At 42.7% G+C, this 19,431-nt stretch overlaps 1 protein-coding gene across 1 annotated transcript in view; it reads left to right on the plus strand.

Moving 5' to 3' along the window:
* Positions 1-19,431, plus strand: part of LOC117053516 (rho GTPase-activating protein 7-like) — a 240,487-nt gene that overhangs the window by 205,647 nt on the left and 15,409 nt on the right. The window contains 3 exon segments of the mRNA XM_033161343.1: positions 5,873-5,944; positions 9,283-9,364; positions 15,977-16,040. Of these exon segments, the coding sequence (XP_033017234.1) occupies positions 5,873-5,944; positions 9,283-9,364; positions 15,977-16,040 (218 nt within the window).

Below are 19,431 nucleotides of genomic sequence, written 5' to 3' on the forward strand. Positions count from 1 at the left end.
AGGAAGTCTTTGGAGTCGGAGGTTTCGAACCCGCCCACCAGAGCGTGCATCCGATTACCTTCCAGTCAGACTCAGGCTCCATGGTGCAGCTCCGTCCACTTGTTATGGATGTGCCTATCACCCTTTGGGGTAGAGACTTATTGTCTAAAGCAAGAACTGTTGTCCATACGCATTTTTGATGTGGGCCTTTGCATCAGCGCCAGTACATGCTCTTCCACTCACATGGAAGGAAGGACCCCCTGTATGGGTCGACCAATGGGCGCTGACGTCAGAAAAGCTCGCTGCAGCAGAGGCCCTAATCAAAGAGCTGCTACACCAGAATCACATGCAACTCTTTACTCTCCATCAGTACCTCATGGATAAAGCTCCACAGTCATTGACTTTAGAGTGTTCCCTTGATAGTCTTCAAACTGTCCCTTGCAGAAAACCTATTGCAAAGTTCTCCTGGAGAATTTCACTGCTTGGTAAGGTGAATTCTCCTGTCTACAAGTTCTGTTCAGCAGCATCTTCAAGCATTCTCACGCCGTTGAAACTTTCCTTTGTCTCAGTGATCCAATCGTCAACCATGGGACGCTCCTTGCTATGTTCCGTGCTGTCTTTTGCATGGGCATTCTGTTGGCTGGTTTTGAATGGTACTCACCGTGCCTACAGATTGCTGCCATCACTTCTTGCAGCATACCTGTTTCCAACCAAAACCGCAAACCCTTTTCACCTGCTTTCTGTTGCTCTCTACCTGGTTGCAAATATGTTCCGCATCTCCCCAGGTATTCTTCTGGAGTATCTTTTCCTGCATCAACCAAGAACTCTACTACAGGCTCTTCAGGCAGTTCCTCCTTGTGCTCAGAAGTACTGTCTTCCGCAAGGAACTCTTCACCTGAAGATCAAGTCATGTAACCCTGCGTGGTACTTGCCAGCCTGCATCTTCAACGACAACCCCTTGTTGCTTAATCTTCTCAGCGGAGGACTGTCCCTACTTCTGCGAAAAGAACCCCTATTTCCCACACCTGTTTGTGTGCTCAACTCCATTCTTCACTCAAGAAACACGCTGGACAAACTTTGCGTGAAATTCGATACTCCCTTTTCATCACAAGCCGTGATGTCTAACTCTGGTTGTTAGCTATTCGCTAACTTCTCAACTTCCTGTCAAATGCAGCAATTCTTCAAAAGTGCTCAACTAACAGCACCAGTTGAGTTCTGGGCAGTTTGCCTTACCCTCCTACTGCCTAGGCCTTTTGTTTGCCTCTGGGCGGCCTCTGGTTCCTGGCTGCCTAGATTTGTTCCAGTTACTCTCATACCTGCACTCACTAGCAGATCACCTTGATTTGCTTGCTTAACCTCCTTTCTTCTACAGGTATCGTTGTTTCTTCAGAGCTCGATGTTTCAGTACTTTCCTGAGCTCCATGAACTTTTCCTGAGTTCCAGGACTATTTCTTCTACATGGTCATGTGTAGTCGGAGAAGAAGACGACCGGCAACTCATTCATCGTCTTCATCCTCCTCTCCAACACCATTTTGCAGTTCTAAACCTGTCTTGTACTTTATATTGTATTTGTAAAAATTGCATATTTGCCTTTGTATGCTTCTTGAAATATCCGCCTCGCATATTACATGTGTTTTCCATATAGCTTGATAATTAATGACATGGGTGTTTATATATATGATAATTTTTCTGAAATGGTTTCCATTTAGAGCGTCACAATTTTGATGATATGGAAATGTTTATGTAAGGTTAAAAACATCGTCTTTGTGCAGTTCTAGTCATAGACATATTCATGCATATATGTTTTATTTCAGTAATCCTAAATCTCCACGTTGTGCTTGCAAAAGTTGTAGTTCAAAATGTGGTAACACTATTATGTCTTATTTGAAATATTTCCTTTGGTCAAAGAATTGGTCATTCTCGGATTTGTTCAAGATATATGTGTCAAGTCTGGTGGCGTCCTACCCTTTTGGTACCCCTATTTTCTTTGAAGAATACCCCTCTATATGCTACCTTTTGGCAGTAAACCAGGTTCCCAGCTTTTCCCTTCACTCTGTTTCCTGCTGTTGATGGGAGACCTTTATGTAGTTGGTTTAATTCCCATCTCGTTTCGCTGGAAACCCTTGCGTAGATGGCTTAAATCCTCATCCTGGCTGGGACACCTTTATGTAGGTAGCTTATATCCCCTCTTGTGGCGCAAACCACTTGTACTTAGGTGCCTTAAATCCCCTCTCTGGAATCGGACCCTAGTTCCCCGTTACCTGTGGTCGCTGTGGTAAGTCCAGAATCTGCCTTCCTGAAAGTTCTTTCGATTCTGTAGCCTCAGTGCCACACACCCTTTATGTTACCTTATCCATTTTACTTAAGTTTTCCAAATAAAAAATTAAAAAAAATGGGGGAGGGGTCTGGGTAGGCCATGTAGCCCCAGCTCTAGTTATACTTTAATTTTGGGTCCCGGATCGGGACCTCTCTTATGTTTGGGCAGTCGTTATCCGTTATTCTTAATTTTGGACCTGCATCAGGTCCTCTCTTGTGTTTGGGGAGTAATTTGTTGTTTTACGCTGCACGCGAAAGTATACATGCTTATGAGGTGATTTGTTGTGTTACACTACACATTGAAGTATATATTTATGCCTAAAAGGTTTACAGTGTATCGGATCGATCATTTTTTATGTTCGGCTAGTGGTTTGTTATTTTCATGACTTTATTGCTACATTATTGTATAAGTATTTCCTCTGATGAAGGGGATGAATATTGATGGTGTTGCTAGTGTTTATATCACAGTTTTGATGTGGACACTGTTGGCACTGTTGATGCTCTGCCCTTTCATGTCGAGTTCTATATCTAAACAAATGGTAATGTTTGTGTCAGATAAATGCTTATGATATTTCTAACCTTCCTTTTATATAACTAAATCAAAAATAATTTAATTTAAAACAAAAAAAGAAAGATGATATGTCGGAATACGTTTCACGGATCCGCCATGGATTCATAATTAATTGGTTATTTTATGGGTTTTTCAAGGTCTACTTTTGGTATAATTGCGCGCAAAAGTGAAAGTGAAAGCATGAATGAATAGTGTGGTTCACTTACAAGATTAATCCGCCTTTATTTTGTAGATCCGGTCATGTTCAAAGTTGTTAATGAGCGTTAAACTTGCTTCCCGCCCTTTTGGAGGGCAGCAACAGTGATTTTATTGGTTAAAGTACTAATGATGATGTCACGTTTGTTCCCTAATAAAAGGCAGAGGCACCCCGCTTAGGCAGGAGGAGTAGCACGAGACCGCACGTTCTTCTTATGTTCTTTTAGTTGGGTTTTAGTTGAAGTCAAGTTTAGTTTAAGGGGCTAGGAGCGGGCTGGACGGGTTGGATGGGTTTTTCTTTAGTTAGAGTTAGATCGCGGAAGATCATTCGGTTTTAGTTTTAGTTAGGTTCTTTTAGGTTAGCCTAGGGATAGGCCCGCGGAAGATATTTCGGTTTTAGTTTATTTAGTTAGCCTCGCGGAAGATTGGGCGCGCAGGGTCTTTAAGCTTAGGAGAACTTAGCTTAGGGGACGAGCCTACGCGGGTTCTGCCGAAGCCACTAAAGATACAACCGGTGTCTGTCTTCCTTTGGGGTTAAAGGGGGGAGTAAAGTAAAATTTTTATTTCTTTAAACTGGTCCGTCTATTCAGAGTCAGGGTATATATTTTATTTCACAAGGCAACTTTTCTTTAAATAAGGCAACTAGGAACTCACACACCATCAGAGTCTTCAATTGGCTTACTCATCATCCTTCAGACTGTGAGGCTTGGCCGGCGACCGTGCTCAAAAGCACGCGGAACGCTGGCCGCTTTCCCCGCAACTGGTACCTCGTGCATAACCAGTCCAAGGCCGTGCACGAGGAGCTCCAGCACCCATACCCCGACATACTTGAAAGGTCATGTAGATTTTCCAGCAAAGATCCACCCATTGTTTACTAGATCCTTGATGGCTTCTGTTCACGGATCTTTGCTAGAAAAAAAAATATGGATTTACACTTCCAGAGTAATGTTATCTTCTCCAGGGAAAGTCTTCCTGTAGCATTGCCATGAAGGAGAAGGAAAGGCTTTGTAAATGGGGGGTCTTGCCTGCCTTAAGCAGACATAGTGAACTTTCATCAGGCAGGCAGCCATTTCTGGGCAACCTGTGACAGTGCTGGGCAGGGTTAGTGGCAAAAGTGAACCCAGCAATATTTGTGACATATCTGTGGGCTAGTTTCTACACACGCCATGAATGAATGATCAGCACATTCTGTCCAGGCAAAAGTACCTCAGGAACATAAGAAGCAAGTCTGGAAAGAGAGAGTGTGGCCTGAGAAGAATCCCAGAAGCCTGAAGGGCCAAGTTACGTCCCCCTGGTCCTGAGGCTGCCCACCTGTGGTATTAGCTGAGACTGATATGAGGGGAAGGTATAGAGAGGGAGGAAGACTAGGGGGATATATGAGATCAGGTCTCTCTCAGATGCTCAGACCAGCAAATATGCCCAACCAGGAAACCTTTAAATGGCCCATGGTGCCAGATTTTAGGGCCAAACTACATAGTGCATTAATTGCCTTACTTACAAGCCACATCAGGGGGTTTAGGCTGTGTACTTATCATACCTTTAAAGCACCCACCCCACGCCCAACTAAAACTGCCCACAAAGAGGCCCTCAAATACTGTTTCCTGGGCAGAACCCCCATTAGATGTCTGGCTGCCAATTTTCAGATGCCCAGTGTGGGTTTGAGTCCTTTCAGCTGCGTCTCCAATAGCTGGCACAGTTGGCATTCTGTGTCGTAGTTTAAAAGGGAGCAAAAATACCCTTTTCTTTTGCATCACCTTTCTGTTGGAATTGACTTAAATTTCCATTAAGTTCTGACTTGGGACCTTGGGAGAGGTGCAGTACAACCAAGGCTCCTGAGGGGTCAACTGGAGCTTTTTATTTTCTTCAGCTAATCCCCAGTTTTTTTACCTGTCAGCCTTAGTCTGTATCCTGGAACCAGAACCCAAATTAATTAGATTTGTTGGCATGCTTGATAAGAAAACAGAGCATGTAACTCAACGATCTGCACGTATTCCCTTTCTCCTGGCCTCCAGTGCATACTTATGAATGACTGTAGCCTGCCAAATAGTATATTTTCAAGGAGTGAAGTGCAAAATATATATATACTTGGAGCAAAAAAGCGGTATGTAAACTGAGTCACTCGTAAATGCTGTGGAGACCTCCAGTCTTCCTCCACTTTTAACCTGGGTAGCAAACGTGTGGTTGAGCAAATGTAAAACAATGTGCCACTTGTTCTCAGGGTTTAGGTTTGTCGATATTATTTACACGATGCAAAAAAGGTTGGGTATTGGCTTCACTAAGTATTTCAGTCTGAAAAATAGTGGTATCAAAAGCAACATGATTTGTTGAATGCTGCTCATTTTTATTTGGAAGTTTTCAGTGGTGTTAATTTAGCTGGCATTATATATATACACACACACACACACACACACACACACTCTTACACTTTTGCCAAGGTTTCTTTCTGCAAAGAAGACAATGAAAAGCACCTCTTTTACTTTTGTAGATCTGTGAAAGCACTGCGCTAGCACCAATGCATTGCTCTGGATTGCAGCCGTTAAGCATGTTGAAAATTTAAGGTGTCACTTCAGTTACATCTGGAGTACTGTACTTAAGTAGTAGAATTAAGCTGTGAAAACATAAAATGAAATCAGAACTTGAAATAATAGCGCTTGGGAAATACCGGTAATTTCTGTTTCTCCAAGGTCACTGCTGAATATATGCATATTTTCGAAGCACGGTTTCTCTTTTTTTTAAAAAAAAATGAATGGGAGGGGAAAACATTTTGCTTTGCACATCTCAACTATGAATTTTCTTCTCTTTATCTTCCAGAGATTGAGGCCAAGGAGGCTTGTGATTGGCTGCGGGCAGCAGGGTTTCCACAATACGCTCAGCTATATGAGGGTAAGCAACAGTGCTGCTTTCTGTGTTATTGCTGCTCTAAGGTGATTTAGGCCCATCACTGTTATTTCCAAATAGGACAGATCAGCCTATATCTCTTTGCATCTCTCTAACATATTCTTTCCCAACTCCCACCACTATGGGACCACTAGTCAGGGATGGTGGAAGTTACAGGCCAAAACATTTGGAGGGGACCCAGCTGGGGAAAGGCAGGGCAGATCTTAGGTAGGTAAGTAAGAGGCAGGATCAGGGAGCTGAATTCACTGCAAAGGTGCACGGTGTTGTGTATTGATTCAATGGTTTTTCTATCTGTATCACTATTGTCTGTATTCACATTAGGGTAAAGTAACTGCCTTTCTGTTCCAGAAGGAACAGCTACTATTGGTTCATTTAAGCTGCTGTATTTGGATCCTCAGTCTTATTGGTTCCCACCAAAAGGCAGCTTTGTGATTGCTTGAGATTGGTCCCTCCAAAATGTATCCTTTCTAGCCAGTCTTCTGTCCCTATAAATGTAGCTTCCCTCTCCTCAGTATCCAGTCTTGTTTGCCTGAATAAAGAGTGTTATATGAAGAAGCTGTCTCCTGCCTGCTATGTCAGAAAGCTGAAATCACTTACTGAAATCACTAACACATAGGTGCATTTTTTCAGTGCTTCTGACAGAAGTTAAATCTGTTGGTACTGTGTCCCAACAGATTTGCCAGAACATTTCTGCATTACTTCTTCCCCCTAGCTGTTCATTATAACTGCATAGTGATAATTCATTATTTAGTGGTGGAAGTTACAGCAGTGCGAAGCATGTTGAAAGATAGAGACGGGCTTTAATTGGCAGCTGCTCTGGCAACCGGTGGCGCTAATAGCACTTGCAGAGACGACACTTGGCAATGCTTTTGTTTATCTGTTTAGCAACTGAGTTTCCTTCTATTATTCACATTTGGTACTGACACAGAGCCAAGAAAAGTCCTTTAAAAAGAAAAGAAAACCAGCATACAGGATAGCTCTTGCTATTGTCCAACTCCTTTGTTCAAAATCCTATATTTGGACAAGTTTGGTTTTCTTGAACACTGTGATTCCTTTTCTCTGCCAAGGTGCATAATCTCTAGGAAGCTTTTCTCTAATGTAAGGATGTGCACACATACTAAACTTCTAGGTTATTATTTTCATAATTTATATAAATTAAAAAGCTCCCCCATCAAACCTGGTTTCATGGTTTCATTGCCACTCATGGCATTTCTAGCTAGGTAGCTTGTGGTCGGTCTGAGAGGCTGATGACTCACCAAGGCAAACAGAGCCCACAATTCATGGCTTGTGGCTCCCAAGGTTCCTTGTTTTTGTGGTCCTGGAAACAGGTTTCTTGAGCCCCCCCCCCCCCGAAGGAACCATATTTGGCTTGGTGAGTTGGAAGTCATGCAAGCCTGGCTTAGGACTTCGGTAGAAAGGGCTGAAACTTATAGTCTGAATGCACATGATCTGGTTATAATTATTTGTGCATAAAGACATAGTATTTTTATAGGAATGTTCATGTAAGCATTGTCAGTGATGCAAACTTGAGAAGGTCCATTTGGCAGTGCCACATTTTGGCCTCACACAGGGTGCCATATTATGAAAGATTACCAAAGTCCGTTCCTGGATGGAAAACCTCTATTGGGATGTTGTTGGACTCCTATCATCCCTTGCTGGGTGGAGTTAATGGGAGTTGGAGTCCAGCAGCATCTGCAGTGCTGCAGACGGCCCATTTTTATACTAAATCAATGCTAACTTCCCATTTAAGAAGAAGAAGAAGAATTTATTTTACCCCGCCCATCTGGCTGGGTTTCCCCAGCCACTCTGGGCGGCTCCCAACCAAATAATAATAATAATAATAATAATAATAATAATAATAATAATGTGATAAAACATCAAACATGAAACACTTCCCAAAACAGGGCTGCCTTCATGTGTCTTCTAAAAGTCAGATAGTTGTTTATTTCCTTGACATCTGATGGACAGGCGCCACTACTGAGAAGGCCCTCTGCCTGGTTCCCTGTAACCTCACTTCTCGCAGTGAGGGAACCACCAGAAGGCCCTCGGAGTTGGACCTCAGTGTCCGGGCTGAACGATGGTGGTGGAGACGCTCCTTCAGGTATACTGGGTTGAGGCCATTTGGGGCTTTAAAGGTCAGCACCCAACACTTTGAATTGTGCTTATATGGTCTCGGCGGTGGGGCACCCATCGAAGGGCCCCTAAAGTCAAAAGACTGTCCCTTCACATGATAGAAATCATTACACCAATTCTCGGCATGCAGGAGCCGCAAAAGATACCTTGATCCGCATCAGGTAAAAGTTTACACAATAGAGTATTCATGCTTGTCCAGCATGGGGCCTGGGGGGAAAGCCCTCCTGAGATGTCCTGCATAGAACCATTTGCTGCAGTGGTGGGGAGTTCTGGCTGTGTGAGGAATGTGGAATCGACCCATCTGCTGGTTCAGGAATCTTTGGAGAGTGGGGGGGGGTGTCTGTTTCAGTTGCAGAGCAGCTGTAGATTTCCAGACTTCAGCCACCGCTCTTGCTTCCTCCTTGCCGCCCACCCCACCCGAAGTGTTTATCTAAGACAGGTCTCCACAACTGGGAAAGCAAACACAGGCCCACCAGCCGCCTACTGCCGCCTGCCAGGTGCTTGACAAGCCCGTTTCTGCAATCCCAGACAGGCAGCACAAACAGGAGAGGCTTACCCAGCCCTCTTGTGGACCACCAGACACGGCGGATGGTTGGTAGGTCCCCAGCGTGCAGGCCTGGCCTGCTGCATTGTTTTCAGGGAATCGAAAACAACATGAGGCTCTTAGCAGCTTGTTTTGCTCCCCTCTGCCTCTGTTCAATTCATAACTCTTCATAACAGAGTGTCAGTGTCAAGTTTATCCAAAGATATCTGCTTGGCTACTCACAAGGCTGTGTTTTATTTCTCCACATCATTGCCTTGCAGTGCTTTTGGAATTGCTAACCTGTTGCCTAAATGCAGCGCATGCCGACTCCTGGAAAGCTTCTTCAAAACGTTAAATTGTTTGTTTTAAAGTCCAGATAGGTTTTTCTCAGCTCATGCAATTGTGGACTTGGCTTGCTCCTCCTCCCTCCGCCCCTTTTCCTTCCTGTGACACATGGGGATTTTCAGTTGCCAGTCCTGTGTGTGTTAAAGGTTCCATATGAGAAGCAGGCTCCTGTCACACATCCAAGGCAGCATGAAGGGAAATTTATCTTGCAGGAGCCGTTCCCTTGCGTCTGATGTCTTGGAGACAGCCGGTTGCTTTGAAATAAGTTTTATCTCTGGGAATAGCATTCTTTTTGATTGCCCATCCATCTTGATTCCTGCAGATCTGATATTTCCCATTGACATTTCTTCGGTCAAGAGAGAACATGACTTTCTGGACAGAGATGCCATTGAAGCTTTGTGCAGGTATGTGGGGGAAAGATTGCTTCAAAAAAAAAAAAAAAAAAAAGAGGATACTTTCAAGTGGAAGGATAAAGTCAGCGCCAGTCTTTTTATTGTCTGGTTGTCAATTCCAAATATTCTCCGAAATCCAAAACATTTGTTGCTATATATTCATCATAAATGAATGCTGGGTTCCTGTCAGGGCCGGATTTAGGTTTGATGAGGCCCTAAGCTACTGAAGGTAATGGGGCCCTTTATATGTCCAGCTGTCCTTTGTCAACAACAAATTGTCGCTGTTTTTTTTTGTCTTGAATATCTGCTATATGGTAATTTATGGACCTAAACCAGTCCATGCAGACTGTAGGCACCCTATATATAGAAATGAGCAAACCAGTGATATTTTAGGGAGCAGGCTAGCAGGCGGGGCCCATTACTTACATCATAGGAGCTTACACAACACAAAACACTGTTGCTGTATGTAGGTTTTATTTTATTTGTTTTTTATCTTATATTTTGGAAATGTACATCCAGGTTTTCTTCCTTTAATTATTTTGGGGGGCCCCAAAAGAGTGGGGCCCTAAGGTATAGCCTGTTTAGTTTATACATAAATCCAGCACTGGTTCCTGTTCTTGAAATACCATGGGAAGAAACCCATCTTTTTGGATTCAGCTTCATGGACAGTTACCACTTCTGCCTCCAGCTAAGAAATGCAGGACCTGGCTCAGAACTACTGCAGGGGCTTGTTTGGGACTTGAAAAATGAATAGGGCAGGATGTGTTCATTCAAACTGCCACCATGGACTCAAGGCTAAATGTGTGTGATTGCACAACCTCCCTCTGAATCTCCCTTGCACCCATTCAGCCCCAAAGCAATCAAGTTACAGTGTGGCATTTTAGGGGGCAAAAGTTGTTTTTTTGCAAATTTCTTCAGTGAGAAGTCTTAAAAACACGTTTTTGGGCGTGAGCATGTAACGTTAAATAATAAAACCAGTCATTTTTAACATGATACATAAATGCAGATTTGGATTTTGCATGGTTGTCAACCCTTAAGAAAAGCAAATCATTTTTCTTTCCTTTTTTGGGAGGGCGGGTTGGGGAGAAATCTATCTGGCGAATCCTTTACTCAAGGAAACAACATTCAGAAGACATGCTTTTATTCTATTTGGTGAAACAAACAGTATTGACTTTCTACTGTTACCATAATTTGCACAATGTGATTTGCAACTTAATCCAAGGAGGTTAGTGTTTGGAAAACTGATATTGTCATAACATTTTAAAGACTGTGGTTCAGAGCTGTAGCCTTTGTGGTTTATCTGGTGATCGCTTGCAAGACAAGAATATGTTGGGCTAAGTTTGGATGTCTCAAGGATGCATTCTAAATTTGTTTTCAGCCAAAGCAGCAGCAACAAAAGTGAAATGTTTGCAAGTCAATGGATTGACTCAGTGTATGTAGGTCTTAACATTTTGCAGAAAACCCCCATCATAAATGGGTTTAGGAGAAAAATCATTTGCCTCTGTTTAATAATGTGTCTCTGTCTCATCAACTGCAAACAGGTTGTATTTGCATGTCTAACCAAGCATTGACTCTCTTCATTCAGTCAAGTGTGTTACAGGACTTGATTTTGCGGCTGTAAACTTGATAGAATGAAAGCACTTAGAAGGTGCTTCACAAGTGATGCACAGGCATTTTGCCTTTCCTCAGCTGAAGAAGGAGCAGCAGCAGCAGAAGGGGAGAGATCCCAGATTGAGGGCTGGACCAGTACTTGATTTGCTGCTTTGGGTGCAAGTGTCTTTTAACCTGTGAAACGAGGGGGGAACTGGGCTGTAAACTTGATAGAATGAAAGCACTTAGAAGGTGCTTCACAAGTGATGCACAGGCATTTTGCCTTTCCTCAGCTGAAGAAGGAGCAGCAGCAGCAGAAGGGGAGAGATCCCAGATTGAGGGCTGGACCAGTACTTGATTTGCTGCTTTGGGTGCAAGTGTCTTTTAACCTGTGAAACGAGGGGGGAACTGGGTTTGCAGTGTTGCCGAGAAATGCCATTGTGTGCTCTTTCCCCTTCTGTTAAATTTGTCTTCTCCATGAAATAACAATGGTATAAATACCCCGGCTTGGATTAGGAATAATCATATTAATAATAATCAGTTTTCACCATTGCCTCTTCAGGCATTCTGTTTTCTTTTGGGATTGTCACTTACCAAGGGACAGTGGGCTCAGGCTAGCAAGCCCTGCCCCCTTTGTCTTGGTCCTCTTTCCTCCCTCCACCAAAGCTCCCTAGAAGTTTAGGAGAGGGTAAAATTCTGAAGCAGGGACCTTCCCCTATTCAATGGGGGTGCCTGCGTGATTTAAACACTTGATTATGCAGGGTTCTAAATCACTTAACACAACGGCATGCAAACAACATGAATCCTGTGGGTTCTTGTTTTTGTCAGGATCCCAGATTCCTTCCTTTTTTTTCCTGTAGAAGCCAACTTCCTGCAATCAAAGTTGCTGTTGTATTTTTTTAGATTCTTAGGGCTAGTAGAAGGCAAAGTTGTTGTTTTTTAAGCCACATGGATAAATGTTTTTTATTGTTTGGCTACAACCCTGTACCTGCTTCCTTGGGAGTTGACCCCACTGAACTGAGCAGAACTTACTTTGGGTTAAATATGTCTAGGGTTGTGCTGCAACGTCCATTTCAGGGCGTAGCAGATTACTCCTTTAAGTGTGCACAGCTGCTAAGCAACATCCACATACCTTTCTCAACCAACAGTTGGTTTCCATGCACTTAATATGTTAGGGAAAGTGAAAATGTCCTTTAGGTGGTGCTTCTGATTGTAATGCCAGCTCCAGTATCGTTATATTGCTGGTGGTGATTCCCAAATTAGTATAGCATCGATTCTGAGATCTTTACACATAATAATGTAGGAAACTGCCTTCCCTTCTTCTGCATCAGACCATGGGTCCACCTAGCCCAGTATTGGTCCATTGGCCCATCTAGCCCTACATGGACTGCTTGTGACTATCCAGGATTTCAGGCAGGGATCACTGTCACACAACTTGGGAAATACTGGGAATTGAACCTGGACCTTCTGCGTACAAATGAGATGTTCTATTACTGCACTACAATCTTCCTGTTATATATGCTGTGTGTGTGTGTGTGTGTGTGTGTGTGTGTGTGTATGTATGTATTCTGAATCAGGGTTTCCCAAACTTGGGTCTCCAGCTGTTTTGGGACTACAATTCCCATCATCCCTGCTAGCTAGGGAAGATGGGAGTTGTAGTCCAAAAACAGCTGGAGACCCAAGTTTGGGAAACCCTGCTCTGAATGTTCACTCGTTATACCGTTCCAATAGAGAGTACTCATGCAACTCTTAAAACGGGGGTCTTAAAATTAGTCTTACCATGTTGTGTCCTCCTTTCATTTTAAGGGGTTGTTTTGTTTAGCGTTCTGCTTTTTTTCTGTTTGCCTTTCTGCAAAATGTATGCTTAAACTTCTGAAGGTACCTCCAAGGAAATAGTTTTCACCCGTCTCTACACTTATCTATTTCAGCTGCCTAAGGGTCTTATTTTGAGGAGCAGGCTACAGATAATCTTGGTGAAATCAAAGCTCTTATCAGGCCAGCTGGAAATATGTTTTCTCTGACAGATCAAAGTAGATGGGCTGGTTAAATGCAACAGGTTGAAACTAGATAAAACTCCATGTGGGGACCAGTGTTGTAAAATGTGCAAATGTTTATGTAAAACAAACCTGGAAATCCAAACTGGGAGGTTCCCCCCTTTTCCCATTATTTTTAAGGAGAAAGGCATGCACAAGCCATCTTAATGTTGTCCCTTAATTTCATTTGATGTGTCAGAAGCTTAATTAGTTATTTTATATAATTTTTGTAAATTAAATGGAAACGTCTTTGGATGATTCCTGGAAGGGAGTCCTTCTGGGACACCTCCTGGGTTTGGTAGCAGCCCTTGATCCTCTATACTCTCTCCTCTATTCCTCTCACTTGGGAAAGAAATGAAAAACTGAATCCGAAGATCCTGCATTTATTTAACTCCAGGTTCCTGCTTGACCAACATAGCCAACATTGTACTCTTCAGATGTTGTTGGACTCCCATTTCCATCAGCCCCAGCCAGCATGGCCAATGGATGATGAGAGGTTTAAGTCCATCCACATCTGGATTGTCTGCCCCTGCTCTAGACCTCTTGAGATTAAGCCCTCTTGCCACTATATTAGTGTAGGATCTCCTGTTCATTTTTCTCTCCAGTTGGTGAAGCGTACATGTGTGACTGAATGTGGCCTGCCACAGGGGCCCTGTGACAACTGGTTTCTCTGGTTTACAAATGTGCCCATGGACCCAAATAAAGGTTGCCACCCCTGTGCTAAAGTGTAGTTTAGCGTTGTGTCCTAGTGGGGCCAATGTGATGTACTGAGTAATGCCGGAATTGAGCCAGGTCTCAGGTACTTTGACCCCGAAGCATTGCATCTCTTGTGGTCAAGTGAAATGTTTTGGCAAAAGGTGTTTAAGGAGATAACAGAAATCACAAGGTTAAAGCTGACTGAAAGTCCAGAGGTAGCATTGTTATCAATTTATGACAGGGTGGGTGGCATGCAGGTGATGAAATACTTGCTCACAAATTTATTGACAGCTGCACAAGTTATTATAGCTAGGAAGTGGAAGGGGCAAGGTGAATATCAAATGGAAGAATCGTATAAAGAGGTGTGAGATATAGCTATTAATGATAAATTAATGTGTGCTATCAAGGTAAGACAGGGAATATGGAGGAGGAATGATTTTGAGGAGATATGGAAGGTATTTGTTCTAAGAAAATGGAAAGGGGTCAAACAATGGAGTGGTCTCGAGGGCAGGGTGCACATTTTTATTTATACTTTGCAACTTGTATTATTTAATAAAAATAAAAAAATAAAGAAGAAGTATCTTTACTGGTAAGCTCAGTTTAATTAACCACTTTCACTTAAAATAACAACCCAGCAATCCTTTTTGTTTAATTTTTGTGTGTTGGTGTAAAATTATGAGAAAAATTGTACAACCTTGAGAGAGAGAGAGAGAGAAGTAATCTGATTTTCTTCGTTTTGGGAATAGATTAGCAGAGTTCTCCCGGAGCTATACTGAAAATAATTATATTACAGACTGAAAAGAACAATCTAGGCACCTGATGTGTGGGAAATTAGTTTTCTTCTTTGAGGCTTTAGCTTGGTAGATGGGGTACGGGGTAGGAAATGAAAACAGCTTCAGTAAGCTGCACCACACAAAGACATACATACGGGTAGAAGGATTCCATCTGATCTGGTCAAGAAAAGAGTGATTTCCCCTCTGCCCCAGGATTTTGTACGTACAGTAATATTGATGATAAATTACAATTATTGTTGCCTGTTCCTTTGTTGCTATAACTTCTGATCATTTAAAATGGGTGTATGCCCTGGAGAAATTAGGCTTAGAATCATAGAACTGTACAGTTGGAAGGGACCACAGGGGTCATCCAGTCTAGCCCACTGCAATGCAGGAATCTCTTGCCCAATGTGGGGCTTGAACCCACAACCCTGAGATTAAGAACCTCATGCTCTACCTATCCCAGCTGGTCTTGTTAAGATGTTACACTGAACACTGGTACAAGCTGCCTCAACACATGTGAGCAATCCTGCAAACCCTTCCACATGTTACATTCAACGAGTGTGCAATATGTATACCTGTGTACGCAAATAGTTTGGCTGTTTATTCGTACAGTTATTCACATTAAATGTGTGTACAATCTGCATACACAAATCGTTGAGCTGTACAAATCAACAAGTTACATTCTTTCACACAAGCACTTGTATGTGCATACATAGAGGCAGACAACTGGTACTTTGGTTACACAGACTCTACACATGTTGAGCATTACATGTGAATAATTGTGCGCCCCAGCTGTTGTATAAACATATTGTATACTTGTTGGATGTAACATGTGAACATTCCTTTTGCCTTAGTTACAACAGGGACTACAGAGATGATCATGTTCTGGAAAAGACAAGTTTTGAGGAGAGAGCTAAAGGGAATAAGGGAGGTGGTCACACAGAGACATTCTAGGAGGCAATAACACTAAACAGCAGTAGCAATTTCTCCATCTCTCCAAGTCTATTTTGAGGCGGCTTGTGTGAAATTGCATCGTATTAAGGGGAAATGGCTGGCAGTTCTCTGACATTCTTTTTCAATTCTGATGTCTTCTTAAGGCCATTTGAGCACCATGCTAGATTCCAAAATATCTTACTCCTGCTTGCATGCATAGAGTGCAGCATTCCAAGAAAGTTCAGTCCCTGGAAGGGCTTGGTAGTTTTCCATTAGAAGAACAAGAGCCGCACTCCAGTTACCCACTTTTCATGGCTTCTGGCTGAACAAGCTCTTCTTTATGGCCCTGACTCATAAGGAACTGCTTTAGGACACTTCTGCATCTGCATCCCAACCACTCTACAGAATCTGGTATCCAGCTGATGTAACATGGTGTTAATTAAACATATGTGCTATTCTGGGGCTCCCCTTTGGGGCTTTTGCATGTAAATAAGCTTAGCGAGAGCTTCCAAGATGATCTTTTATTTGAAATAGTTAGTTTCCCAGAATGACAGGTTTACTGTTAATCTTGTTTTGTTTTCTTCTTCCCTACATAGGCGTTTAAATACTTTAAACAAATGTGCAATGATGAAGCTGGAGATCAGTCCACACAGGAAGCGGGTAAGTGCCCTTGATGAATCTGTCACAGTACTGTAAAGAATTGGTTGATATTCTGGCTTCCCAATCCTGTATATGTTTAGTTGAGGTCAGTGGATCTTACTCCCTTGCAGGTGTGCGTGGGATTCTGTCTGCACCATTCAACAAAATGGCATTTCTTTCTAAGTATAAGCAGCACGCATAGGATGACATTGTTCATTCTCTTCACTTATGATTATCCATGTGGCAAACAAAGGCACCGTTGGTCAGACTGATATTCTTTCAACATCAGACTGTCTGTTTTAATGGGCACAGAGTTGACAGGATTAAACCTGCCTTTCTTGAAGCCTGATGGTCCTCAGATGGAATCTTGAGTTTTTTCCATCTCCATCAAAGCTGTTCATTACAAAATGATTGTAAAGATCTGTTAATTGATATCCCGGTACCAAATCTGTGTGAATTTTGGCGCTTTTTCATTGAATAGGGTTAAAAAAAAACAGCTGCCAGAGATGTCAAGTATGTAAAATGTCAGCATTTTGTTTTTCAGTCATCTTGACAATAATCTACAGTTTTATAAGGCACATCGCTAAGTTATATAGGCTGTTTTTGATCAGTTGCTTAAAGACGACCAATACAAATAGTCTGTCCCAGATGGGGTTTACAGACTGGGCAGAATGAGTTTGCCTCAGTATTACATGAGTTGTTGTTGTTGTTGTTATCATCATCATTTTATTTATACCCCACCCATCTAGCTGGGTTTCCCCAGCCACTCTGAGCGGCTCCCAGCAGAATATTAAAACACGATAAAACATCAAACATTAAAAACTCCCCTAAACAGGGCTGCCTTCAGATGTCTTCTAAAAGTCAGAGAGTTGTTTATTTCCTTGACATCTGATGGGAGGGCGTTCCACAGGGTGGCACTACTACCAAGAAGGTCCTCTGCCTGTGCAGTGCTCTGAATGCAGTCTTCTGAATGCAACCATGGGACCGTTCCAAAGGGTCACTGTTTTGAAAATGTGTTTGTTTACAAATTTTGTAACGCTTGCTTTTGACTCCCCAAAGTAAGTCCCCAAAAGTGGCTGGCAATAGTAAACCAGTTTTTAAAATATCCACATTTAAAGCAGTAAAGTACATTGGGTTGGACTGAGCAATATGTCAACACAAGACATTTCTGGCAGAGATACTGTTCTGCGGACTGTTGTGCACGAACAAGATTTTGCTATACAACTTGGATTTAGCACAAGCGCACACTGTGATAATCTTGTGCAAGACTTCATGTACGTGACCGGGCAACACTCTACATCGTACATCTATTCTGCATAGCCTCAGTAACTACATATACCTTCTTCATACATTTTTCCATCTGAAACATTAAACATACCTACCCAATCCTAGAAACAGCAGCATGAACACCTGAATTTCCTCTGTTCCCAAATGCCCAGAGGAATGAAAATGCCTTAGACAGCGGTTGAAATCTGGTGTCTGAAATAGATTTGAAACTATTGCGTTCCCATTCATTTAAGGGGAAAAAAATCAGTCTAAACTTTCAAGAGAATTGAACATTCCCCAAGAAAATGGGAGAAAGTAAATGGAGGTATGTAAAAGAAATTGCTTTCTTAGCTATACCCCCTCATTAGTCCTCCTTGGTCTATTCTCCCCTACCCCTTAAAAACAGACTCTTGGCTTTGTTTGGTTTTTATATTGTGCACCAGTGTGTGAAAGAAATACCACAAATGAAACTATTAGACAGTATAGCAGCCAAATAAATAAGTTATTTGCCATACATGCTCTTCTATGTCAGTGAAAAGTGGGGGGGGCACTTCTGCAGTCTTGATGCTGCCCTAGCTTTCTTTCTAGTTTTAAAAACTTGAAGCAGATCTTCTGTGTTAAAAATCTCATTTGAGCACTGCCTGTAAGATAATCAGCGCACACCATTGTCACGTTGGGAGTGCATTAATGTGCACCCTCAGCTGTCTTCTGCTTCTCCTGAGTTCCACAAAGTCAAATATTTTAAATGCTCAAGTAACGCCAGAAAAAGCATCTTCTTGAGGTTCTCATATGCTGATGGCTGCTGAGTTGAGGGAAGGAGCTGACGAGATATGGTAAGAGGCCTGGAGGCATCAACCTGCATCAGTCTCCCACATGGCCTCATTAGTCACACTTGAAAGACCTTTAAGATCAGTAAGGAGTTAAGCTGCTACAATTCAGAACTGCCTCTTAATTGCATTAAGGAAAATAAACAAGAGAGCAGCGCTTGGATGGTCCTGCCCTCGCTGGCTCCAGTGGAACATTTTATGCATGCCGCACTTTTTCGCTGATCTAAATGGTATTCGTATAACTTAATGGAACATCTACAGGGGTTAGTGGCAGCACTGTTTTGTAAAGCTGTTTCCTTTAAGTTTCAAATGCATAACATACATACAGTGGTACCTCTGGTCACATACTTAATTCGTTCCGGAGGTCCGTTCTTAACCTGAAACTGTTCTTAACCAGAAGCACCACTTTAGCTAATGGGACCTCCCGCTGCTGCTGTGCCGCCAGAGCACGATTTCTGTTCTTATCCTGAAGCAAAGTTCTTAACCTGAAGCGTTATTTCTGGGTTAGCGGAGTATGTAACCTGAGGTTGTTGTTGTTCAGTCGTGTCCGACTCTTCGTGACCCCTATCCTCCACTGCCTCCCGCAGTTTGGCCAAACTCATGCTAGTCGCTTCGAGAACACTGTCCAACCATCTCATCCTCTGTCGTCCCCTTCTCCTTGTGCCCTCCATCTTTCCCAACATCGGGGTCTTTTCCAGGGAGTCTTCTCTTCTCATGAGGTGGCCAAAGTACTGGAGCCTCAACCTGAGGTACCACTGTATATATATCTCAGCACCTTGTCACGGAACGAGCTGCTCTGTCTTCAGGCACTTTGCTGCTTCTGAAATTCATGACTGTTTGTAGGATCCCCACCTCCAAGTGGCAGATTTCAAAAAGTAGGTCTCCCCCCCTTTAAAATCTTAGTAAGGGAAAATCTAGCCTTTAGGAACGGTCTTCTACCCATTAGTCCATCAGGCCATTAGTCCAGCTAGCTCATTGTTGTCTATGCTGGTTAGAACCAGTTCTCGCAGGATTTCATACCTGCCTGAAAATGCCAGAGATTGATCCTGGTGTCTTTTACATACAAAACTTTTGTTTGAGATGAGGAAATAACCAGGCATGGCAAAGATGAACCACCCCCTCACCCTGCTGTTTCTTCGCTCACAATCTGTCCCTCTCCCAGCTGCTTTTCTTCCTTTTTCAAAGCAATTTTATGTTGAGTATAGTTTTTATATGTTGCATACATTGGGTTCCATTATTTATTATTTTTATTGTTAGTTATCATTTTCACATGATGCAGATAACAGTGAAACACACAAAACCCCAACCCCCCACCTTCC

The sequence above is a fragment of the Lacerta agilis genome, chromosome 9, assembly GCF_009819535.1.
Source record: "Lacerta agilis isolate rLacAgi1 chromosome 9, rLacAgi1.pri, whole genome shotgun sequence".
NCBI lineage: Eukaryota > Metazoa > Chordata > Lepidosauria > Squamata > Lacertidae > Lacerta > Lacerta agilis.